The following is an 18901-nucleotide window of genomic DNA, read 5'->3' on the forward strand; positions in this document are numbered from 1 at the left end:
AGTGTGAGTGAGGAGGCCGGTGAGAAGGCTATGATCAGAGAGAGGGATTTGAGAGTTGGTGAGTGTGGAGATAGTGCAGCGGTAGGAGATGATGAGGTCGAGGATGTGACCAAGTTGGTGAGTGGGTGAGGTGGGATGGAGCAGGAGGTTGGCAGCGTCAAGGAGAGATAGAAGGCGGGTGGCTGAGGAGTCATCAGGGATATCCATGAGTATTTTGAAGTCTCCGAGGATCTGAGTGCGCATGGAAAAGGAGGGAAGGAAGGTGAGGAAGGGGTCAAAATCGTTCAAGAAGTTGGAGGTGGGGCCGAGGGTGGCAGTAGATGACGGCTACAAGAATCTTGAAAGGGGTGGTAGAGGCGAATAATGTGGGCTTAAAATGAAGGGAAAGAAAGGGAAGGGGGATAAGGGATAGTGCGAAAGCGACATTGGGGGGCGAGAAGGAAACCGACATATCCTCCTTATACGGTGAGTCTGGAGGAGTGGGAGAAGAAGAGGCCTCCACTGGAGAGAGCAGCAGAAGAGACCGTGTCGTCCGTAGACAGCCATGTTTCGTTAAGCACCAGGAGTAGAGAGCTGGAAAGGAATAGGTCCAGAATGAAAGGGATCTTCCCTGTAACGGAGCGGGGTTTGGTAGCAGTTGTGAAGGGAGGGGGGGAGGGGGAAGGGTGCAAGGAGGGTTTGGATTGGGATGAGTTGGTGGGGGCCTAGGCGGGGAGAGTGGGAAAAGGGCTGGCGATGGAAAAGGAGAACTGGGATGGGGTGGGGGCAGGGAGGAGAGGAGGGAGAGGGCTGGGAGCGAGGAGTTGAGGGTTTGCGCTAGTACACAGGGATCCTGGGAGGGGGTGAGAGGGAGGGATGAGAGGGAGGGGTGGGAGTGGGGGAAAGGGAGGGAAAGAGCTGGGTGGGAGAGTCGAAGTGGAAAGTGAGAAATGGGAAGGACAGTTGGGAGCAGGGGAAATGATAGCTCATGGTGAGGTCAGCAAGGTAAATGACAGCACAGTGGGAGGTTAAGAATTAGAATGCAGTAGCAATAACACAGTAGCAATAATTAGGTGATGACATCACAGAGGGTAGTTAACAATTAACATGCTATGGCAATAGTAAAATAAGCAGATGATGATATCACAGAGTGAAGATAGCAATTAGTATGTGACGGCCAAAAATAAACAGATGATGACATCATAGAGAGCAATTAACAATTAACATGCGATGGGAATAATAAAATAAGCTGATAATGACATCACAGAGAGCAGTTAACAATTAACATGCAGAAGCGACCATAAAATAGGCAGATGACGCTCAAAGCCCAATGATGAATTGTCCATAGGTCAGTCAATTCAGATAAAAGAGGTTAATGGCAACGAGAGTCCAGGGGCTCTTGACAAAATTGTCTCTGAGGTGGAGGAGGATTTAGTCCTATGGATGGCAGATCTGGAAGTAGGGCGGAACTGTTAAGGGGGGTCATGGGAGCGGAGATGCCTGGGGAGAGGGGTGAACAGCAAAACAGCATGAGTGGGTTGACTGGGTGTGAATGCGATTGTTCTTAAAGTAACTCGGTGATAACAAGGTCCTTTTTCCCGGAGGAGTGGGAGGGGGAATCAATCAGGTCCGGACCGGGAAGGGGGTAGTCGGGGGGATCCTCAAAGACGGTCACTTGAGGGGTGGCGGGGAGGGATGGAAGCAGCGGGACACAATGTCACACGAACAAGCAAGGGGATACAATGTTCCACAATCAAGCAGGGGGACACAATGTCCTACGAACCCAGTTGGCTACTTCGACAAATTGGAGATGACTTCGAGGGGTGAGTGTAGTGATGATGGGGGTGGGGGGGGCAGCCCAGGGGCCTCGGTGTCCTCGGGCGGGGATGCAGATGTCCAGGCAAGGGACGGCCCGGAGTCCGGCCGTGGGGCATGGGCGCCCGATAGCATGCTGCTCGGGGATGGACGGACGGACAGACGGAGGGTGGGGAAGCCCTAGCCCTCCCTGCCCCGCCAGAAGGAGAGGATCCTTTTGGGAGCAGCAGGGCCGCGCGGTGTGATGGCGGGCCGGCCTCTCGGGACCGGGATCCTGGGCACCTATGGCGGAGCTCCTGCCAGCGCTCTGAGGAGAGGATCCTACCGGCAGCAGCAGGGTCGCGCGGTGTAGTGGCGGTTGGGCCTCTCAGGATCGGAATCCCGGGTACCTATGGCGGGACTCCTGGTGCCGTGGACAGAGATCCAACGGTCTATTATATTGTAAACTCCTCAAAGGCAAGGGTGTCACTTTTGCTCTCCCTCTCTCTTAGACTGTAAGGCTCAGGCAGACCAGAGACTGTCCAACATACCTATCCAAGTGCTTGGCACACAGTAGGAGCAAAATGGGGATTCAACATCAGTTCCCGCTCATACTGAGACTGTGGGCCCTAAAAGGGACCTGATTACCTTTTTTCACCCCAGGTCCTAGTATAATCCTTAAGACAGAGTACGCAGTTAACAAACACCACAATTATTGCTATTATGTTATCTATATCATAACATGTATATTCTCATTATAATGCTTACAAAATGCTCTAGGCATCTTACTGATTTGCAAATAGTAAAGTAAGGAAAAGGGGCATGTTTGAGCTTAGGGACAGGGATAGAAATAAGTTAAACTGGTTTCTAGACTGAGCGCTCATTGTGGGTAGGGAAAACATCTGTCAATTCTGTTGCATTTTCCTCTCCCAAGTGCTTAGTACGGTGCTCTGCACAGAGTAAACGCTCAATAAATGCTATCCATTGATTGAATGTGAGCAGGGAACATGTCTATCAACTCTGCTATATTGCATTCTCCCTGCCCACAGTCTAGAAGGAGGGAGACAGACATCAAAACAAGTTAACAGTTCACTGCTTTGCACACAGTAAGCGCTCAATAAATAACATTGATTGATTGATTGTGGGCAGGGAAGTCGTCTGCCAACCATGTTGTATTGTACTCTCCCAAGTGCTTAGTACAGTGTTCTGCGTTGATTAAGGTTCTCTTCTGGTTTGAGATGTGTTTAGGGATAAGGAGGAAGTCATAATTAAGGGTTGGCCTAGAGAAAGCATAAGGCTAGTAATGACATATTCCCTGCCCACAAAGAGCTTAGATCTTGAGCAATCCATCGATCAATGGTATTCATTGAGCGCTGATTGTGTACAGAGCACTGTTCTAAGCGCCTAAGAGAATACAATAGAGCAGAACTGGTGGGCAGGTTCCCTGCTCGCAAGCTTACAGTCAAAATAGGGAGGCAGAAAATAATAAAAATAAAGGGAAGTGGAGATAGACATAAACGTTTTTACAGCAGAGCAATCTAGAGAGGTGGCTGTGCAATGGAGTAAAACAATATACATGCCAAGGAGGAGTATCAGTCGTTCCACGATGTGTCGAAATGGTGGATGAATTTGTCTGCCTGAGAGGTAACTGGGAAAAGCTCGTTGGAGGAGACGGGCTTTGGTGAGGGAATTAGAATGTGGAAGGAATGCGTTCTGTCACGAGGAGCTGCATGATGTAGTTGATAAACCACGGGTCTGCGAGTCAGAAGGTGATGGGTTCTAATCCTGGCTCCACTACGTGTCTGTTGTGTGACCTTGGGCAAGTCACTTCACTTCTCTGGGCCTCAGTTACATCAGGAAAATGGAGGTTGAGACAGTGAGCCCCGCGTGGGACCAGCCCGATTTGCCTGTATCTGGCCCAGCGTTCAGTACAGTGACTCGCACTTAGTAAGCACTTAACACGTACCATAATTGTTATTTGAAGGGGTGGGAGTTCTAAGCTGGGGAACAGCCCGAGAGAGGGAAGAGATATGGGAGTAATGGGAGTGAAGCAGAGCTAGAAGACTGGCCAGGGATGAATTAAAAGAATATGTTGGGGAATAGAAGGTGAGGCAAATAGATGTGAAAGGTAAAGAGGCTATTGAATAGGCATAAAAGGATAGGAAGGGATTTGACTGGTTCATAATAATAATAATAATTATTATTATTATTATTATTATGGTATTTGATAAGCACGTACTTCGTGGTAAGCACTGTACGAAGTGCTGGGGGTAGATACAAGTTAATCAGGCCCCTCATGGACCTCACAGTCTAAATAGGAGGGAGAACAGGTACTGAACCCCATTTGGCAAATATGACAACTAAGGCCCAGAGAAGTAAAGTGTCTTGCCCAAGGTCACACAGCAGGTAAATGGCAGAGCGGGGATTAAAAGCCAGGTTCTCTGATTCCCAGGTCCGAGTTCGTTCTTCTATGCTGTACTGCTTCTCAAATGTTCTGGAATTATGTGACTACAATCCTTGCAGATATTTGCCAAAGGAAGAGACACCTAGTAGTCAGTAATGGTTTCTGTGCTATTCTGAACAGAGGCAGGTCAATTAGCATCTATCTACCCTAGTGTTTAATACAGTGCTTGGTACGTAGTAAGAACTTAACAAATACCATAAAAAACACAAAATCTGAGATTTCCCTCCAATCCAAAGATTTTCTCTTTCTCTGTGCACTTATCTCTGGATTATAATTCTCGTCCTTATTTAATAATAATAATAACAATAATAATGGCATTTATTAAGCGCTTATTATGTACAAAGCACTGTTCTAAACGCTGGGGAGGTTACAAGGTGATCAGGGTGTCCCACGTGGGGCTCACAGTCAATCCCCATTTTACATATGAGGTACCTGAGGCACAGAGAAGTTAAGTGACTTGCCCAAAGTCACACAGCTGGCAATTGGTGGAGCCGGGACCTGAACCCATGACCACCATGACCATGACCTTGCTCTTTTCATTGAGCCACGCTGCTTCTTGTATCTACTTCTCTTTTCTAAATGTCCAGTGTCAATTCCCAAAAAATGACCAATGTCACCATGAAGACAGAATTCCTTCTTCTGGGATCCTAGAAAGTTTGGGAGCTGCAGCTGGTCCATGCTGCGCTGTTCCCCCTAGTCCATCTGGCGGCTCTGACGGGGAATCTCCTCATCTTCTCCATTACTGCCCTCGACCAGCTCCTCCACACTTCCATGTACTTCTTCCACCGGCACCTGTCCGTCCTCGACCTCTGCCTCATCTCTGTAATAGTCCCCGAGTCTATCCACAACCCCACGGCCAATAATAGCTCTATCTCCTTCCTAGGCTGCATTACTCAGTTCTTTCTGTGGCTCTTGTTTGCGTGTTCTGAGTATTTCGTCCTCAAGGCGATGTCCGAAGACCGCTACGCCGCCATCTGCCTCCCCCTGAGCCACGACGTCATCATGGACCGAGGGGCCTGTGGGAAGATGGCCGCCACCTCATGTTTCAGCAGAGGACTGATTGCGGTCTTAGTTTCAGCTTCGACCTTCTCCATATCTTTCTGCGGGTCCAACGTCGTTCCCCAGTTTTTCTGTGTCTTCCCCACCCTGTTGAAGACCTCCTGCTCTGAGGACCACGTCGCCACGGACATGGGCGTGACCTCAGGGTAGCGTTAGTAGTAGTCTGCTACATGCTCATCGTCAACTCATACATCAGCATTTTATGGGCCGTACTGAGGATGCTGGCCACCGAGGATCGGGCCAAAGCCTGCTCCAGCTGCCTGCCCTATCTCTCCGTCGTCATTGCTTTTTTCTCTAACGGGACTTTCGCCTACCTCAAACCACCGTCGGACTCCCCCTCGACGCTGGACCTGTCCGGGTTCTACACTGTGGTGACCCCTGCCCTCAACCCCTTCATCTACAGCCTGAAGAATAAAAATGTGAAATCTTCCCTGGGGAGGGTCCTAAAGGGTACAACCTGCCAGCTCCCTTTCCGGCATAAAATGTCTGTTTTTCCATGCCAATGATCCCAGCTGTTGTCAGGAGGATTGTCCACGGATTTGTCCAGATTTACAGCCGTCCTCCGGGTCTAAAGACAGAGTCCCGACAGGGAAGGTTTTCTGATGTGTGCTGCTGGCTGAGAAGGCCCTTCTTCATGATCAGGATTTAGAGGTCTTTCTTTGATCCCTGCTAGATTTGCTTGGGAGAAATGCAAGGTACCCCTGTAGATTGTAAGTTCCACGTGGGCAGGGAACATGTCAGCCAATTCTGTTGCATTGTACTCTCCCAAGCATTTAGTACCATGCTCTGCACATAGTAAGCACTCAGTAAATACCATTGATCGATTGCTTTGTACAGTGCTCCACCCAGAGTAAGTGCTCAATAAATACCACTGACTAATTGTCTGATTGACTGATTAATATCTGTAACCTCCTCTAGACTGTAAGCTCATTATGAGCAGGGAATATACTCAGTTATATTGTACTCTCCCAAGTGCTGGGTACAGTGCTCTACACATAGTAAGCACTCAATAAATGCCATTGATTGAATGATCGCTTTATACAGTGCTCCACATAGAGTACGTGCTCAATAAATACCACTGACTGATTGTCTGACCGATTGTTTAATATCTGTATCCTCCTCTAGATTGTAAACTTACTGTGGGCATGGAATGTGTCTGCCAACTCAGTTACACTGTACTCTCCCAAGCACCTAGTACAGTGCTCTGTACATGGAAAGAGCTCAATAAATGCTATTGATTGATTGAGTGATCAATTGACTAATGTCTATCCCCCTCTAGTCTGTAAGCTCACTGTGGACAGAAAATCTATCTACCAGCTCTGTATTACTCTGCAATCCCAGGCACTTAGTAGAGTGTTCTGCACATGAAAATAGCTCAATGAAGACCATCGATCGATTGACTGATTATTCGATGAGCTGGGGTGAGTGGGGACAGAGAAAGGGGGTATAGAAGAGGATACCAAGACCCAGGAGACACAGTTGCCATTTCGCCAACTCCTGGAAGTCTACCCCAAGTAGCTCAATACAGTTCAACTGTATCAGATCAACAGTTACACTCCGCATTCTTATCTATATGTAGATTAACAATCCTATATTCAGTTAGTAATTGATCTATTTCACGCTGCTGCCCGGATCATCTTTGTGCAGAAACTCTCTGGGCATGTTACCCCCCTCCTCAAAAATATCCAGTGGCTGCCAATCAACCTACGCATCAGGCAAAAACTCCTCACTCTCGGCTTCAAGGCTGTCCATCACCTCGCCCCCTCCTATCTCACCTCCCTTCTTTCCTTCTACAGCCCAGCCCGCACCCTCCGCTCCTCTGCCGCTAACCTCTTCAATGTGCCTCGTTCTCGCCTGTCCCGCAATCAACCCCCGGCCCAGGTCCTTCCCCTGGCCTGGAATGCCCTCCCTCCAAGCATCTGCCAAGCTAGCTCTCTTCCTCCCTTCAAAGCCCTACTGAGAGCTCACTTCCTCCACGAGGCCTTTCCAGACTGAGACCCCTCCTTCCTCTCCCCCTCCTCACCTTACCCACCCCCCCCGCCTTACCTCCTTCCCCTCCCCACAGCACCTTTGTATATGTTTGTACATACTTATTATTCTCTTTTACTTGTACGTATTTACTATTCTATTTGTTTTATTTTGTTAAGATGTTTTGTTTTGTTGTCTGTCTCCCCCTTCTAGACTGTGAGCCCGCTGTTGGGTAGGGACCGTCTCTATATGCTGCCAATTTGTATTTCCCAAGCACTTAGTACAGTGCTCTGCACACAATAAGAGCTCAATAAATACGATTGAATGAATGAATGAATGAATGAATCCTGGCATTGGTACCTTGCCCTGTAAAATCCTCATGTTCTCTGATGCGAATCACTGGTGAATACTCTCTTCATCAAACTGTGAACTCCCTAAGGCCAGAATGAGCACGTCTTTTTCTGGTAATTTGTTAAGTACTTAGTATGTGCCTGGCATCGTACTAAGTGCTAGAGTAGATGCACGATAATCAGTCAGTTAGTCAGTTGTATTTATTGAGTGTTTATTGTGTGCAGATCACTGTACTAGGTGCTTAGTAGACTACAATAATACAATGTAAAAGGCACATTTCCTGTCCACAACGAGTTTACAGGCTAGAGGGGGAGACTGACGTCAATCTAAATAAATAATGGATATGGGTATAAGTGCTATGGGACTGGATGAATGAAGGGAGCAAATCAGGGTGACACAGAAAGGTGTGGTAGTAAAGAAAACCAGGGCTTATTCAGAGAAGGCGTTTTGGAGGAGCTGTGCCTTAAATAAGTCTTTGAAGGTGGGGAGAGTGATCATCCATCAGATATGAAGATGGAGGGCACTGCAGCTCAGAGCCAGGGTGTGGGTGATGGGTCGGCAGTAAGATAGACTAAATAGAGGTACAGTGAGTAGGTTGGCCCAAGAGGAGTGAGGTGTGCAGGCTGGGCTGCAGTGGAATAGCACTGAGGTGAGGTAGGAGGGGGTATGCTGATTGAGTGCTTAAAACAAATGGTAAGGAGTTTCTGCTTGATGTAGAGGTGGATAGAAACCCACTGGAGGTTCCTGAGGAGTCGGGAAACATGGCCTGAACGTTTCTGTAGTACAATGATCCGGGCAGCTGAGTGAAGTATGGACTGGAATGGAGTGAGACAAGAGGCAGGGAGGACAGCAAGGAGGCTGATGAACTAATCAAGGTGGGACAGAATGAGTGATTGGACTAATGAGGTAGCAGTTTGGATGGAAAGGAAAGGAAATTGTTTTATGTACTTTAATATTTAAATATTAAGTCAATCAGGTTGAAGTACAACGGAAGGACAAGATATATCATTTGCAAACAAGGAGCTTACACTTTACAAAAGTGTTACAGGTGCTTGTGAATACCTGAGTTATATAATGACAGTTGGGAAAATTAAATTTAATTGGAAAATCCTCCTGGATGAGGTGGGCTTCCAAGAGGGATTTGAAAATGGGGAGAAATGAGGCTTAGCAGGTTTGAAGGATGGAGGGAGCTCCAGGCAGGAGGAAGGGTACAATCCAAGGATTGAAGTCTGGGAAGTTCAGAACGATACACGGTAAGAAAGTCTGGGGGAATTGGAGAGTCTGATCAGTGGTGTAGTGGGAGAAGAGAACGGGTAGCTAAGAGAGAGAGAGCTGATTTTGGATGGCTTACGGTATTGGCCTGATATATCTCCAATCCCCAGAGTAGAATAGAGAATTTCTGGAAGAAGTGAGCTCTCAGTAGGGCTTTGAAGGGAGGAAGAGAGCTGGTTTGGTGAATGTGTGGAGGGAGGGCATTCCAGGCAAGAGGTAGGGCCAGGGGTCGACGGCGGGACAGGCAAGAACGAGGCACAATGAGGAGATTAGCGGCAGAGGAGTGGAGTGTGCAGGCTGGGCTATAGAAGGAGAGAAGGGAGGTGAGGTAGGAGGGGACGAGGTGATGAAGAGCTTTGAAACCTATAGTGAGGAGTTTTTGTGTCATGCAAAGGTTGAAAGGCAACCACTGGAGATTTTTGAGGAGGGGAGTGACATAATAATAATAATAATAATAATAATAATAATAATAATAATAATAATAATAATGGCATTTAGTAAGCGCTTACTATGTGCAAAGCACTATTCTAAGCGCTGGGGAGGTTACAAGGTGATCAGATTGTCTAAGCACTGGGGAGGTTACAAGGAGATCAGGTTGTCCCACGGGGGGCTCACAGTCTTAATCCCCATTTTACAGATGAGGTAACTGAGGCACAGAAAAGTTAAGTGGCTTGCCCAAAATCACATAGCTGACAATTGGCGGAGCAGAGATTTGAACCCATGACCTCTGACTCCAAAGCCCGTGCTCTTTCCATTGAGCCACGCTGCTTCATTTCTGTTCAAAGATAATCCGTGGAGTGAAGAATAGACTGCAGCAGGGAGAGACAGGAGGATGGGAGATCAGAAAGGAAGCTGATGCAGTTATCCAGTTGGGATAGGATGAGAGATTGAACCAACCAGGTAGCGGTTTGGATGGAGAGGAAAATGCGGATCTTGGCGATGTTATGAAGGTGAGACCGGTATGTTTTGGTAACTGATTAGATGTGTTGGGTGAATGAGAGAGAGGAATTAAGGATGACACCAAGGTTGCGGGTTTGTGAGAGGGGAAGGATGGTAATGCTGTCCACAGTGATGGGAAAGTCAGGGAGAAGACAAAGTTTGGGAGGGAAGATAAGGAGCTCAGTCTTGGACATGTTGAGCTTTTGGTGGCGTGCGTATGTCCTGAAAACGCGGAAACGTCCTGAAGGCAGGACGCGATATGAGCCTGGAGGGAGGGAGAGAGAACAGGGGAGGAGCTATAGATTTGGGTTGTTCTAGGAAGGAGTCCCAGAGTGGGAAGCACGTGGGACTGGGTGATTATTTAGTTTATAAATGCTGAGACCAGAGGGAGCCCATGATCCCAGACTTTCCGAGATTCCCGGATAGTGAGGTGTCTCAGCAGAGCTCTGGGGCCGTCGTTCCATGGGAAATCCCCCAGGAAATAACCCGCCCGTCCTCTTTGTCTTCCCTCCCAAACCCTGCCCTCTTCCTGACTTTCCCATCTCTGTTGACGGCACTACCATCCTTCCCGTCTCACAAGCCCGCAACCTTGGTGTCATCCTCGACTCCGCTCTCTCATTCACCCCTCAAATCCAAGCCGTCACCAAAACCTGCCGGTCTCAGCTCCGCAACATTGCCAAGATCCGCCTTTTCCTCTCCATCCATACTACTACCCTGCTCGTTCAAGCTCTCATCCTATCCCGTCTGGACTACTGCGTCAGCCTTCTCTCTGATCTCCCATCCTCTTGTCCCTCCCCACTTCAATCCATACTTCATGCTGCTGCCCAGATTGTCTTTGTCCAGAAACGCTCTGGGCATATTGCTGCCCTCCTCAAAAATCTCCAGTGGCTACCAATCAATCTGCGCATCAGACAGAAACTTTATTTTGTTAGTATGTTTGGTTTTGTTCTCTGTCTCCCCCTTTTAGACTGTGAGTCCACTGTTGAGTAGGGACTGTCTCTATATGTTGCCAACTTGTACTTCCCAAGCGCTTAGTACAGTGCTCTGCACACAGTAAGCGCTCAGTAAATACGATTGATTGATTGATTGATTGACACAGCCATCTGGAGAGCGTAGAGGTGGAGAGAGGATCCTGACAGCTCTCTCCCCTCACCCAGACCTACTGGACTACTGCATCAGCCTTCTCTCTGATCTCCCATCCTCGTGTCTCTCTCCACTTCAATCCATACTTCATGCTGCTGCCCGGATTATCTTTGTCCAGAAACGCTCTGGGCATATTACTCCCCTCCTCAAAAATCTCCAGTGGCTACCAATCAATCTGCACATCAGGCAGAAACTCCTCACCCTGGGTTTCAAGGCTGTCCATCACCTCGCCCCCTCCTACCTCACCTCCCTTCTCTCCTTCTACAGCCCAGCCCGCACCCTCCGCTCCTCTGCCACTTATCTCCTCACCGTACCTCGCTCTCGCCTGTCCCGCCATCGCCCCCCGGCCCACGTCATCCCCCGGGCCTGGAATGCCCTCCCTCTGCCTATCCGCCAAGCTAGCTCTCTTCCTCCCTTCAAGGCCCTGCTGAGAGCTCACCTCCTCCAGGAGGCCTTTCCAAACTGGGCCCCTTCCTTCCTCTCCCCCTCGTCCCCCTCTCCATCCCCCCCATCTTACCTCCTTCCCCTCCACACAGCACCGGTATATATGTATATATGTTTGTACATATTTATTACTCTATTTATTTATTTATTTATTTTATTTGTACATATCTATTCTATTTATTTTATTTTGTTAGTATGTTTGGTTTTGTTCTCTGTCTCCCCCTTTTAGACTGTGAGCCCACTGTTGGGTAGGGACTGTCTTTATATGTTGCAGATTTGTACTTCCCAAGCGCTTAGTACAGTGCTCTGCACATAGTAAGCGCTCAATAAATACGATTGATGATGGTGATGATGACCTTTCTGTCACCCACTCCAGCGTCCAGGACCGACGAATTGGAGTGATCCTCCGTCTCAGGAGAGATCAGCTCTCCCCATCTTAATACGGGCCCGGTGACTCCGGAGAGGGGCAGGAGAATGTGAGGTGCCTGAAAGGGAAATCTCAATGCCCTCCCTTTTCAAATAAGCCCAGGAAATTAGATGAATTTTCCTGTTCTTTCATAACGATAATTGTGGTATATTTTAAGCACTTACTATGTGTCAGGCACCATACTCAATCCTGGAGTAGATACGAAATAATCAGGTTGGACAAAGCCCTTGTCCCCCGTGGGGCTCAGTTTTAATCCCCATTTTGCAGATGAGAAAACTGAGGTACAGAGAAGTGAAGTGACTTGACTGAGTTCACAGAGCTGGTAAGTGGCAGAGGCAGGATTAAGACCCAGCCCTCTGACTTCCAGCCTGTGCTCTTTCTACTAGGCTGTACTGCTTTACAAATTTTGTGGAATTCTGTGATCACTATCCTAGCGGGTGGTTGCATATGGAATAGGCTTCTAGGAGTCAGGATTGCTTTCTGTGCTGTTCTGAACCAAGTCAGGTTGAATGGAAGAGAAGAAAAGCCTAATTAGCTAAAGTCCTCTGCTTCCTCTCCATCCAAACTGCTATCACATTAATGAAAGCACTTATCCTATCCCGCTATAATTATTGAACGAGCCTCCTTGCTGATGACCTCTCTCCTGTCTCTCCCCAAACCAGTTCATACTTCACTCTCTTGCCCGGATCACTTTTCTACAAAAAATTCCAGGACATCTCACCCTCTTCCTCAAAAAACCCCTGTGGTTGCCCATCCACCTCCACATCAAACAAAAACTCCTCACCATTGACTTTAAAGCACTCAATCACCTTGCTTTCTCCTACCCCCGTATGAACCTCTGTATGAAACATAAAATCCTCACTGTTGGCTTCAAAGTTCTCCTTCACATTGCCTCTTCTTACCTCTCCTCCCTTCCCCCCTTCCACATCCCAGCCCGCACACTCTGCACCTCTGGTGCTAACGTTTTCATTGTCCTTCGATCTTGCTTGTCTCACCTCCAATCCCTGGCCCATGTCCTACCTCTGGCCTGGAATGCCCTCCCTCCTCAAATCCGCCAAACAATCACTCTTCCTTCCTTCAAAGCTCTACTGAAGGCGCACCTCCTCCAAGAGGTCTTCCCAGACTAAGCTCCCTTTTTGTCAGCTCCCCCTCCCTTCTGCGTCACCTTGAAACTCTCCCTTTGCTCTTCTCCCCCCCCCCACAGCACTTATGAATATATGTATATGTCTATAATTCTATGTATTTATATTGATACCTGTTTACTTGTTTTGGTTTCTGTCTCCCTGCCTCTAGACTGGAAGCCCATTGTGGGCAGAGATTGTCTCTTTTTATTGCTGTAATGTACATTCCAAGCCCTTGGTACAATGTTCCGCACACAGTAAGTGCTCAATAAACATGGTTGAGTGAATGAATCCCTCACCTCGCTACTCTTCTACCTCAACCCAGTTCGCACACTTCACTCCTCTAATGTCAAACTTATCACTGTACCTCGTTATCGTCTATCTCATTGCCAAACACTCAACGACAACCCAACTCTGGCCTGGAACACCCTACCTCTTCGTATGAGACAGATAATTGTTCTTCCCTATTTCAAAACCTTGTTGAAGGACAATCTCCTCCAAGAGGCCTTCCCCGACTAAGTTATATTTTCCTCTTCTCCCACTGCCTTCTGCATCTCCCTGACTTGCTCCCTTCATTCACCCCCCTACCATCCCACAATGCATATATATGAATCTATGATATATTTATTTAATATATTAATGAATCTCTCCCCCTCTAGACTGTGAGCTTGTTGTGGACAGGGAACATGTCTGTATGGTATTGCACTGTACTCTCCCAAGGGCTTAGTACAGTGCTTTGCACATAGTAAGCACTCAAAAAATACAGCTGAATGAATGAATGAATGATTAGCTTCTATCTACTCCCGTGCTTAGTTCAGTGTCTGGCACCTAGTAATGATGATATTAACAATTATGATATTTTAAAGCACTTAATATGTGCCAGGCACTGTACTAAATGCTGGGGTGGATACAAGTAAATTAGGTTGGACATAGTCCTTTGTCCCACATGGGGCTCACAGTCACAATCTCCATTTTACAGATGAGGTAATTGAGGCACAGAGAAATTGAGTGACTTTCCCAAAGTTGCACAGTACACAATTGGCAGAGTTGGGATTAGAACACATACCCTTGTGACCCAGACCCATCTCTATCTACTATGTCATATAAGTGCTGAAGAAATACCACAAAACCGAACTGAAAACCTAAGATTCCGTCCAACCCAAAGATTTTTATCCTCTCCGTGCATATTTCTCTAGAACAGTCTCATCCCTATCAGAAACTATTTCTCTTCTCTAAATGTCTTTAGGCAGTCATTGTCAAGTCACCAAAAATTACCAATGTTACCATGGCGACGAGATTCCTCCTGCTGGGATTCTCGGAGGTCCAGGATCTGCAGCTGGTCCAGGACGTGCTTTTCCTCCTGGTCTACCTGGCTGCTCTGACGGGGATTCTCCTCTTCATAGCAGTCACTGCCCTCGACTGGCGCCTCCACACTACCATGTACTTCTTCCTCGACTTCTCCCTCATCTCCGTCACCGTCCCCAAATCCATCTTCAACGCCCTGAACTACTGAAGCTCCATCTCCTTCCCGGCCTGTGTTGGTCAGCTCTTGCTGGTGATTCTGTTTGTGGCCTCAGAGATGTTCATCTTCACGGCGATGTCCTACGACCACTACGTTGTAATCTGCTGTCCTCTTCTCTACAACGTTGTCATGTACCTAAATACCTCCGTGAAGGTGGCGGCCACTTCTGGTTCACTGGGAGTCTTGTTTTCAGCTTCAACCTGACTCTTATCTTCTGTGGATCCCACATCATCACCCAGTTCTTCTGTGATATCCCCTCCCTGCTGAAGACCATCTGCTCCAAGAACCACTTCGCCATTGATGTGAGTGCTGCTATTGGTTCTTGTTTGGGTTTTGTGTGTGCGGTCTCCATAATGGCGTCATAAGTTTCCATCATCTCCACGGTGCTGAGGATCCCATCTGCCGTTAGTCGGTCGAAAGCGTTCTTCATCTTCCTGCCTCACCTTTTGGTGATCACCGTCTTTTTCACGACAGACGCCTTCGATCACCTCAAGCCACCATCAGACACCTCCCCAACCCTGGACCTGCTGGAGTCCGTGCTCTACACCTTGGTGCCCCCTTCCCTGAACATCCTCATCTACAGCCTGAGGAACTAGGATGTGAAGGCCACCCTGGGGAAATTACTAGGCAAGCATTGATTGATTTGTCACAGAGAAGCCTTCATTATGCACCTATCAGAACCATGCTTTTTAATCCACATTATCTTTCCCTGAAGATGCCCGTGCACCAAACACCACTGATGATGAAAGATATATTTTGCTTGCCTTGAGTACCACTGGGGTCAAGAATCAGGTTTCCTCTGGAGTCAAAATTAAAGAAATGAAGGGAAATAGGGAAAGGAAATAGTGAAAAATTCACTCTGGGAAATACGTTTCTCAGAAGGCCATAGGCCAAAATTTCCCAACAGCAGTTGTGCGTGGGAGCCAATCAAGTATCTAGTTAAGAAACCCTGACAAGTAGAGAAATACTGTGGAAAAGTCACAGGGTTTAGGTTATTTGGAACGTCATGTTATACAGTCTCTAGACTGTAAGCTCATCTCTAGACTGTATAACCATTGTGGGCAGGAACTCTGTATCCTATATTGTTATATTGTACTCTCCCAAGCACTTCTTAAGGTGCTCTGCAAACAGCAAGTGCTCAATAAATACAACTGACTGACAGTTTGGTTTTGACTACTCTCCTCTCTTTCTCTTCTTTGAGATTGAGCTCAGTTTTGTGCCTCCATTCTGAATATTTAGAAATGTATTATTGGGCCACAAATCTCTAGGTCCCTAGAATCCCCCGGTTACTACTGTTCCAGTACGTTCAGAGTGCCAGACCTCCTCTCTGTATTCCCGGGTCATGATTAATCCCTGACCCAGAGCCTTAGGAGACGTGGCTGCTCCCACACAAAACCCCTGCAAGATCCTCTCCTCAGAGCGCCGCCATAGACGCCCGGAACTCCGTTCCCGAGAGGACTGCCCACCCGCCTGCCATCACACCGCGTGGCCTTGCTGCTCCCGGCAGGATCCTCTCCTCAGAGCGCCGCCATAGACGCACGGGACTCCGTTCCCGAGAGGCCCGCCATCACACCGCGTGGCCCCCGCTGCTCCCGGAATGCTCCCCTCCTCAGAGCACCGCCATAGACGCCCGGGATTCCGTTCCCGAGAGGCCCGCCCGCCATCACACCGCGCGGCCTTGCTGCTCCCGGAAGGATCCTCTCCTCAGAGCGCCGCCATAGACGCCCGGGACTCCGTTCCCTAGAGGCCCGCCCGCCATCACACCGCGTGGCCCCCGCTGCTCCCGGAAGGCGCCCCTCCTCAGAGCGCCCCATAGACGTCCCCTGCTTCAACGCCCCCCCCCCAACTTAAGCGACCTTCCTTACAGTGCCCCCCGTCCCCCCCCTTCTAGGTCCGGTCTTGATTGACTCTCTCCCCCCCGCCCCCCACCCCGGGAAAAAGGCCCTTGTTAGCACCATGTTACATTTACATTAACGACAACCTCATTCGCACCTACTCAGCCCTTCCATGCTACTTGACTGTTCGCTCCTCTCCCCAGGTATCTCTGCTCTCTGACCCCCATTAACAGGCCCACCCTACTCCAGCACTTAATAGTTTGTATCTGCTCTCTGTGACATCATTATTTGCCAATTTTATTATTGCCATAGCATATTGATTGTGTAACTACACCCTGTGATGCCATCGCCTACTTATATCATTGCTACTGTTTATTGCTTCTGCATCTCAATTGTTAACCTCCCGCTGTACTGTCACTCTCACTGCTGACCTCACCATGAACTTTCAATTCCCTTGCTCCCAACTGCCATTCCCATTCCTCTGCTTCCCCTTCCCCTCTCGCACCCAGCTTTTACCCTCCCTCTCCCCCACCAAGACCACTCCCCCTCACCCCCTACCAAGAATACCCCTGTACCAGAGCCAGTCCTCCACTCCTCCCTTCCGGCCCCCTCCCTCCCCTTCTCCCCACCCCACCGTATCCCAGTTCTACTTTCCCATCGCCACCCCTCTTCCCACTCTCCCCGCCCAGGCCACCGCCAACTCATCCCAGTCCAAACCCTCCCCACCCCTCGCACCCTTCCCCCTCCCTCCCCTCCTTCGACAGCTGCTGCCAAGTGTGGCCTCTGGAACCCCCGCTCCGTTTTAAGTAAGATACCTTTCATCCTGGACCTATTCCTTTCCAGCTCTCTACTCCTCCTCGCCCTAACTGAAACATAGCTGTCTCCAGACGACACGGTCTCTTCTGCTGCTCTCTCCAGTGCAGGCCTCTTCTTCTCCCACTCCCCCAGACTTACCGGAAAAGGAGGAGGTGTCGGTTTCCTTCTCGTCCCCCAATGTCGCTTTCGCACTATCCCTCCTCCCCCTTCCCTTTCCTTCCCTTCCTTTGAAGCCCACATTAATCGCTTCTACCACCCCCTCCAGATTCTTGTAGCCGTCATCTACCGCCCTCCCGGCCCCACTTCCAACTTCCTCAAGGACTTTGACCCCTTCCTCACCTTTCTTCTCTCCTTCTCCATGCCCACTCTGATCCTCGGAGACTTCAACATCCACATGGATATCCCTGACGACTCCTCTTCCGCCCGCCTTCTATCTCCCCTTGACGCTGTCAACCTCTTCCTCCACCCCACCTCACCCACTCACCAACTTGGGCGTACCCTCGACCTCATCATCTCCTATCGCTGCACTGTGTCCACCCTCACCAAAACTGAAATCCTTCTCTCTGATCATAATCTTCTCACCTGCCTCCTCACTCACACTCCTTTCCCCTCTAAATCCATATTTCTCCCTCACAGAGATCTCCGCTCGCTTGACCCCACCCATCTTTCGGAGCGCCTCACACCCCACCTCGCCGCCCTCTCCTCCCTACCCAGTCTAGATAATCAGATTACTGCTTTCAACTCTACCCTTTCTACTGAGCTAGACTCGCTCGCTCCCCTTTCCCTTCGCCGCTCTCGTACCACTAACCCACATCCCTGGATCACTGCCCCGTCTGCCTCCTTCGCTCTTATGCTCGAGCTGCCGAACGCTGCTGGCGAAAGTCGAAACACCATACCAACCTCGTTCACTTCAAGTTTATCCTTTCCTGCCTTAACTCAGCCCTCTCTTCTGCCAGACAAAACTATTTCTCCTCCCTTATTGACACCCATGCCCATCATCCCCGCTAGCTCTTCCGTACATTCAACTCCCTTCTCAGGCCCCCGGTTCCTCCCCCTCCTCCTTCCCTCACCCCCAACGATCTGGCCTCCTACTTCATTAACAAGATTAAATCCATCAGGTCCGACCTCCCCAAAGTCACTTCCACCCCGTCTCCAACCCCCTGGCTCTCAGAACACTCTGCTACTCTCCCATCCTTCCGAACAGTATCCTCAGAGGAGCTCTCATCCCTCCTCTCAAGTGCTACCCTGGCCACCTGTGCTTCTGACGCCATTCCCTCTCATCTCATGAAATTTCTCGCTCCATCCCTTCTCCCCTCCTTAACGTCCATCTTCAACCGCTCACCTTCCACTGGTTCCTTCCCCTCTGCCTTCAAACATGCCCATGTCTCTCCCATCCTAAAAACAAACCTCTCGACCCCACCGCAACGTCTAGTTATCGCCCCATATCCCTCCTACCATTCCTTTCCAAACTCCTTGAACGAGTTGTCTACACGCGCTGCCTAGAATTCCTCAACAACAACTATCTCCTCGACCCCCTCCAGTCTAGCTTCCGTCCCCTACATTCCACAGACACTGCCCTCTCAAAGGTCACCAATGACCTCCTGCTTGTCAGATCCAACGGCTCATACTCTGTCCTAATCCTCCTTGACCTCTCAGCTGCCTTCGATACTGTGGACCACCCCCTTCTCCTCAACACGCTATCTGACCTTGGCTTCACAGACTCCTTACTCTCCTGGTTCTCCTCTTATCTCTCCGGTCGTTCTTTCT

General features: G+C 49.1%; 1 protein-coding gene across 1 annotated transcript; it reads left to right on the forward strand.

Moving 5' to 3' along the window:
- Positions 1 to 5263: 5263 nt before the first annotated feature.
- On the forward strand, positions 5264 to 15079 carry LOC119921358 (olfactory receptor 14K1-like). Its single transcript, XM_038741622.1, has 4 exons — positions 5264 to 5442; positions 14477 to 14614; positions 14677 to 14807; positions 14904 to 15079. The coding sequence occupies exons 1-4, from the start codon at positions 5264 to 5266 to the stop codon at positions 15077 to 15079; spliced, it is 624 nt and encodes a 207-aa protein (XP_038597550.1).
- The last annotated feature ends 3822 nt before the right edge of the window (positions 15080 to 18901 follow it).

This window comes from Tachyglossus aculeatus (assembly GCF_015852505.1).
Source record: "Tachyglossus aculeatus isolate mTacAcu1 chromosome 12 unlocalized genomic scaffold, mTacAcu1.pri SUPER_6_unloc_2, whole genome shotgun sequence".
Lineage (NCBI taxonomy): Eukaryota > Metazoa > Chordata > Mammalia > Monotremata > Tachyglossidae > Tachyglossus > Tachyglossus aculeatus.

Excerpts from the sequence above, each read along its gene's own strand:
- LOC119921358 (XM_038741622.1), top strand. The coding sequence starts at position 5,264 with ATGGCCGCCACCTCATGTTTCAGCAGAGGACTGATTGCGGTCTTAGTT. Across the intron at positions 5,443-14,476 it reads GACATGGGCGTGACCTCAGG|CTCCATCTCCTTCCCGGCCT; the intron begins GTAGCGTTAGTA and ends GAACTACTGAAG. Across the intron at positions 14,615-14,676 it reads CTTCTCTACAACGTTGTCAT|CTTCAACCTGACTCTTATCT; the intron begins GTACCTAAATAC and ends TCTTGTTTTCAG.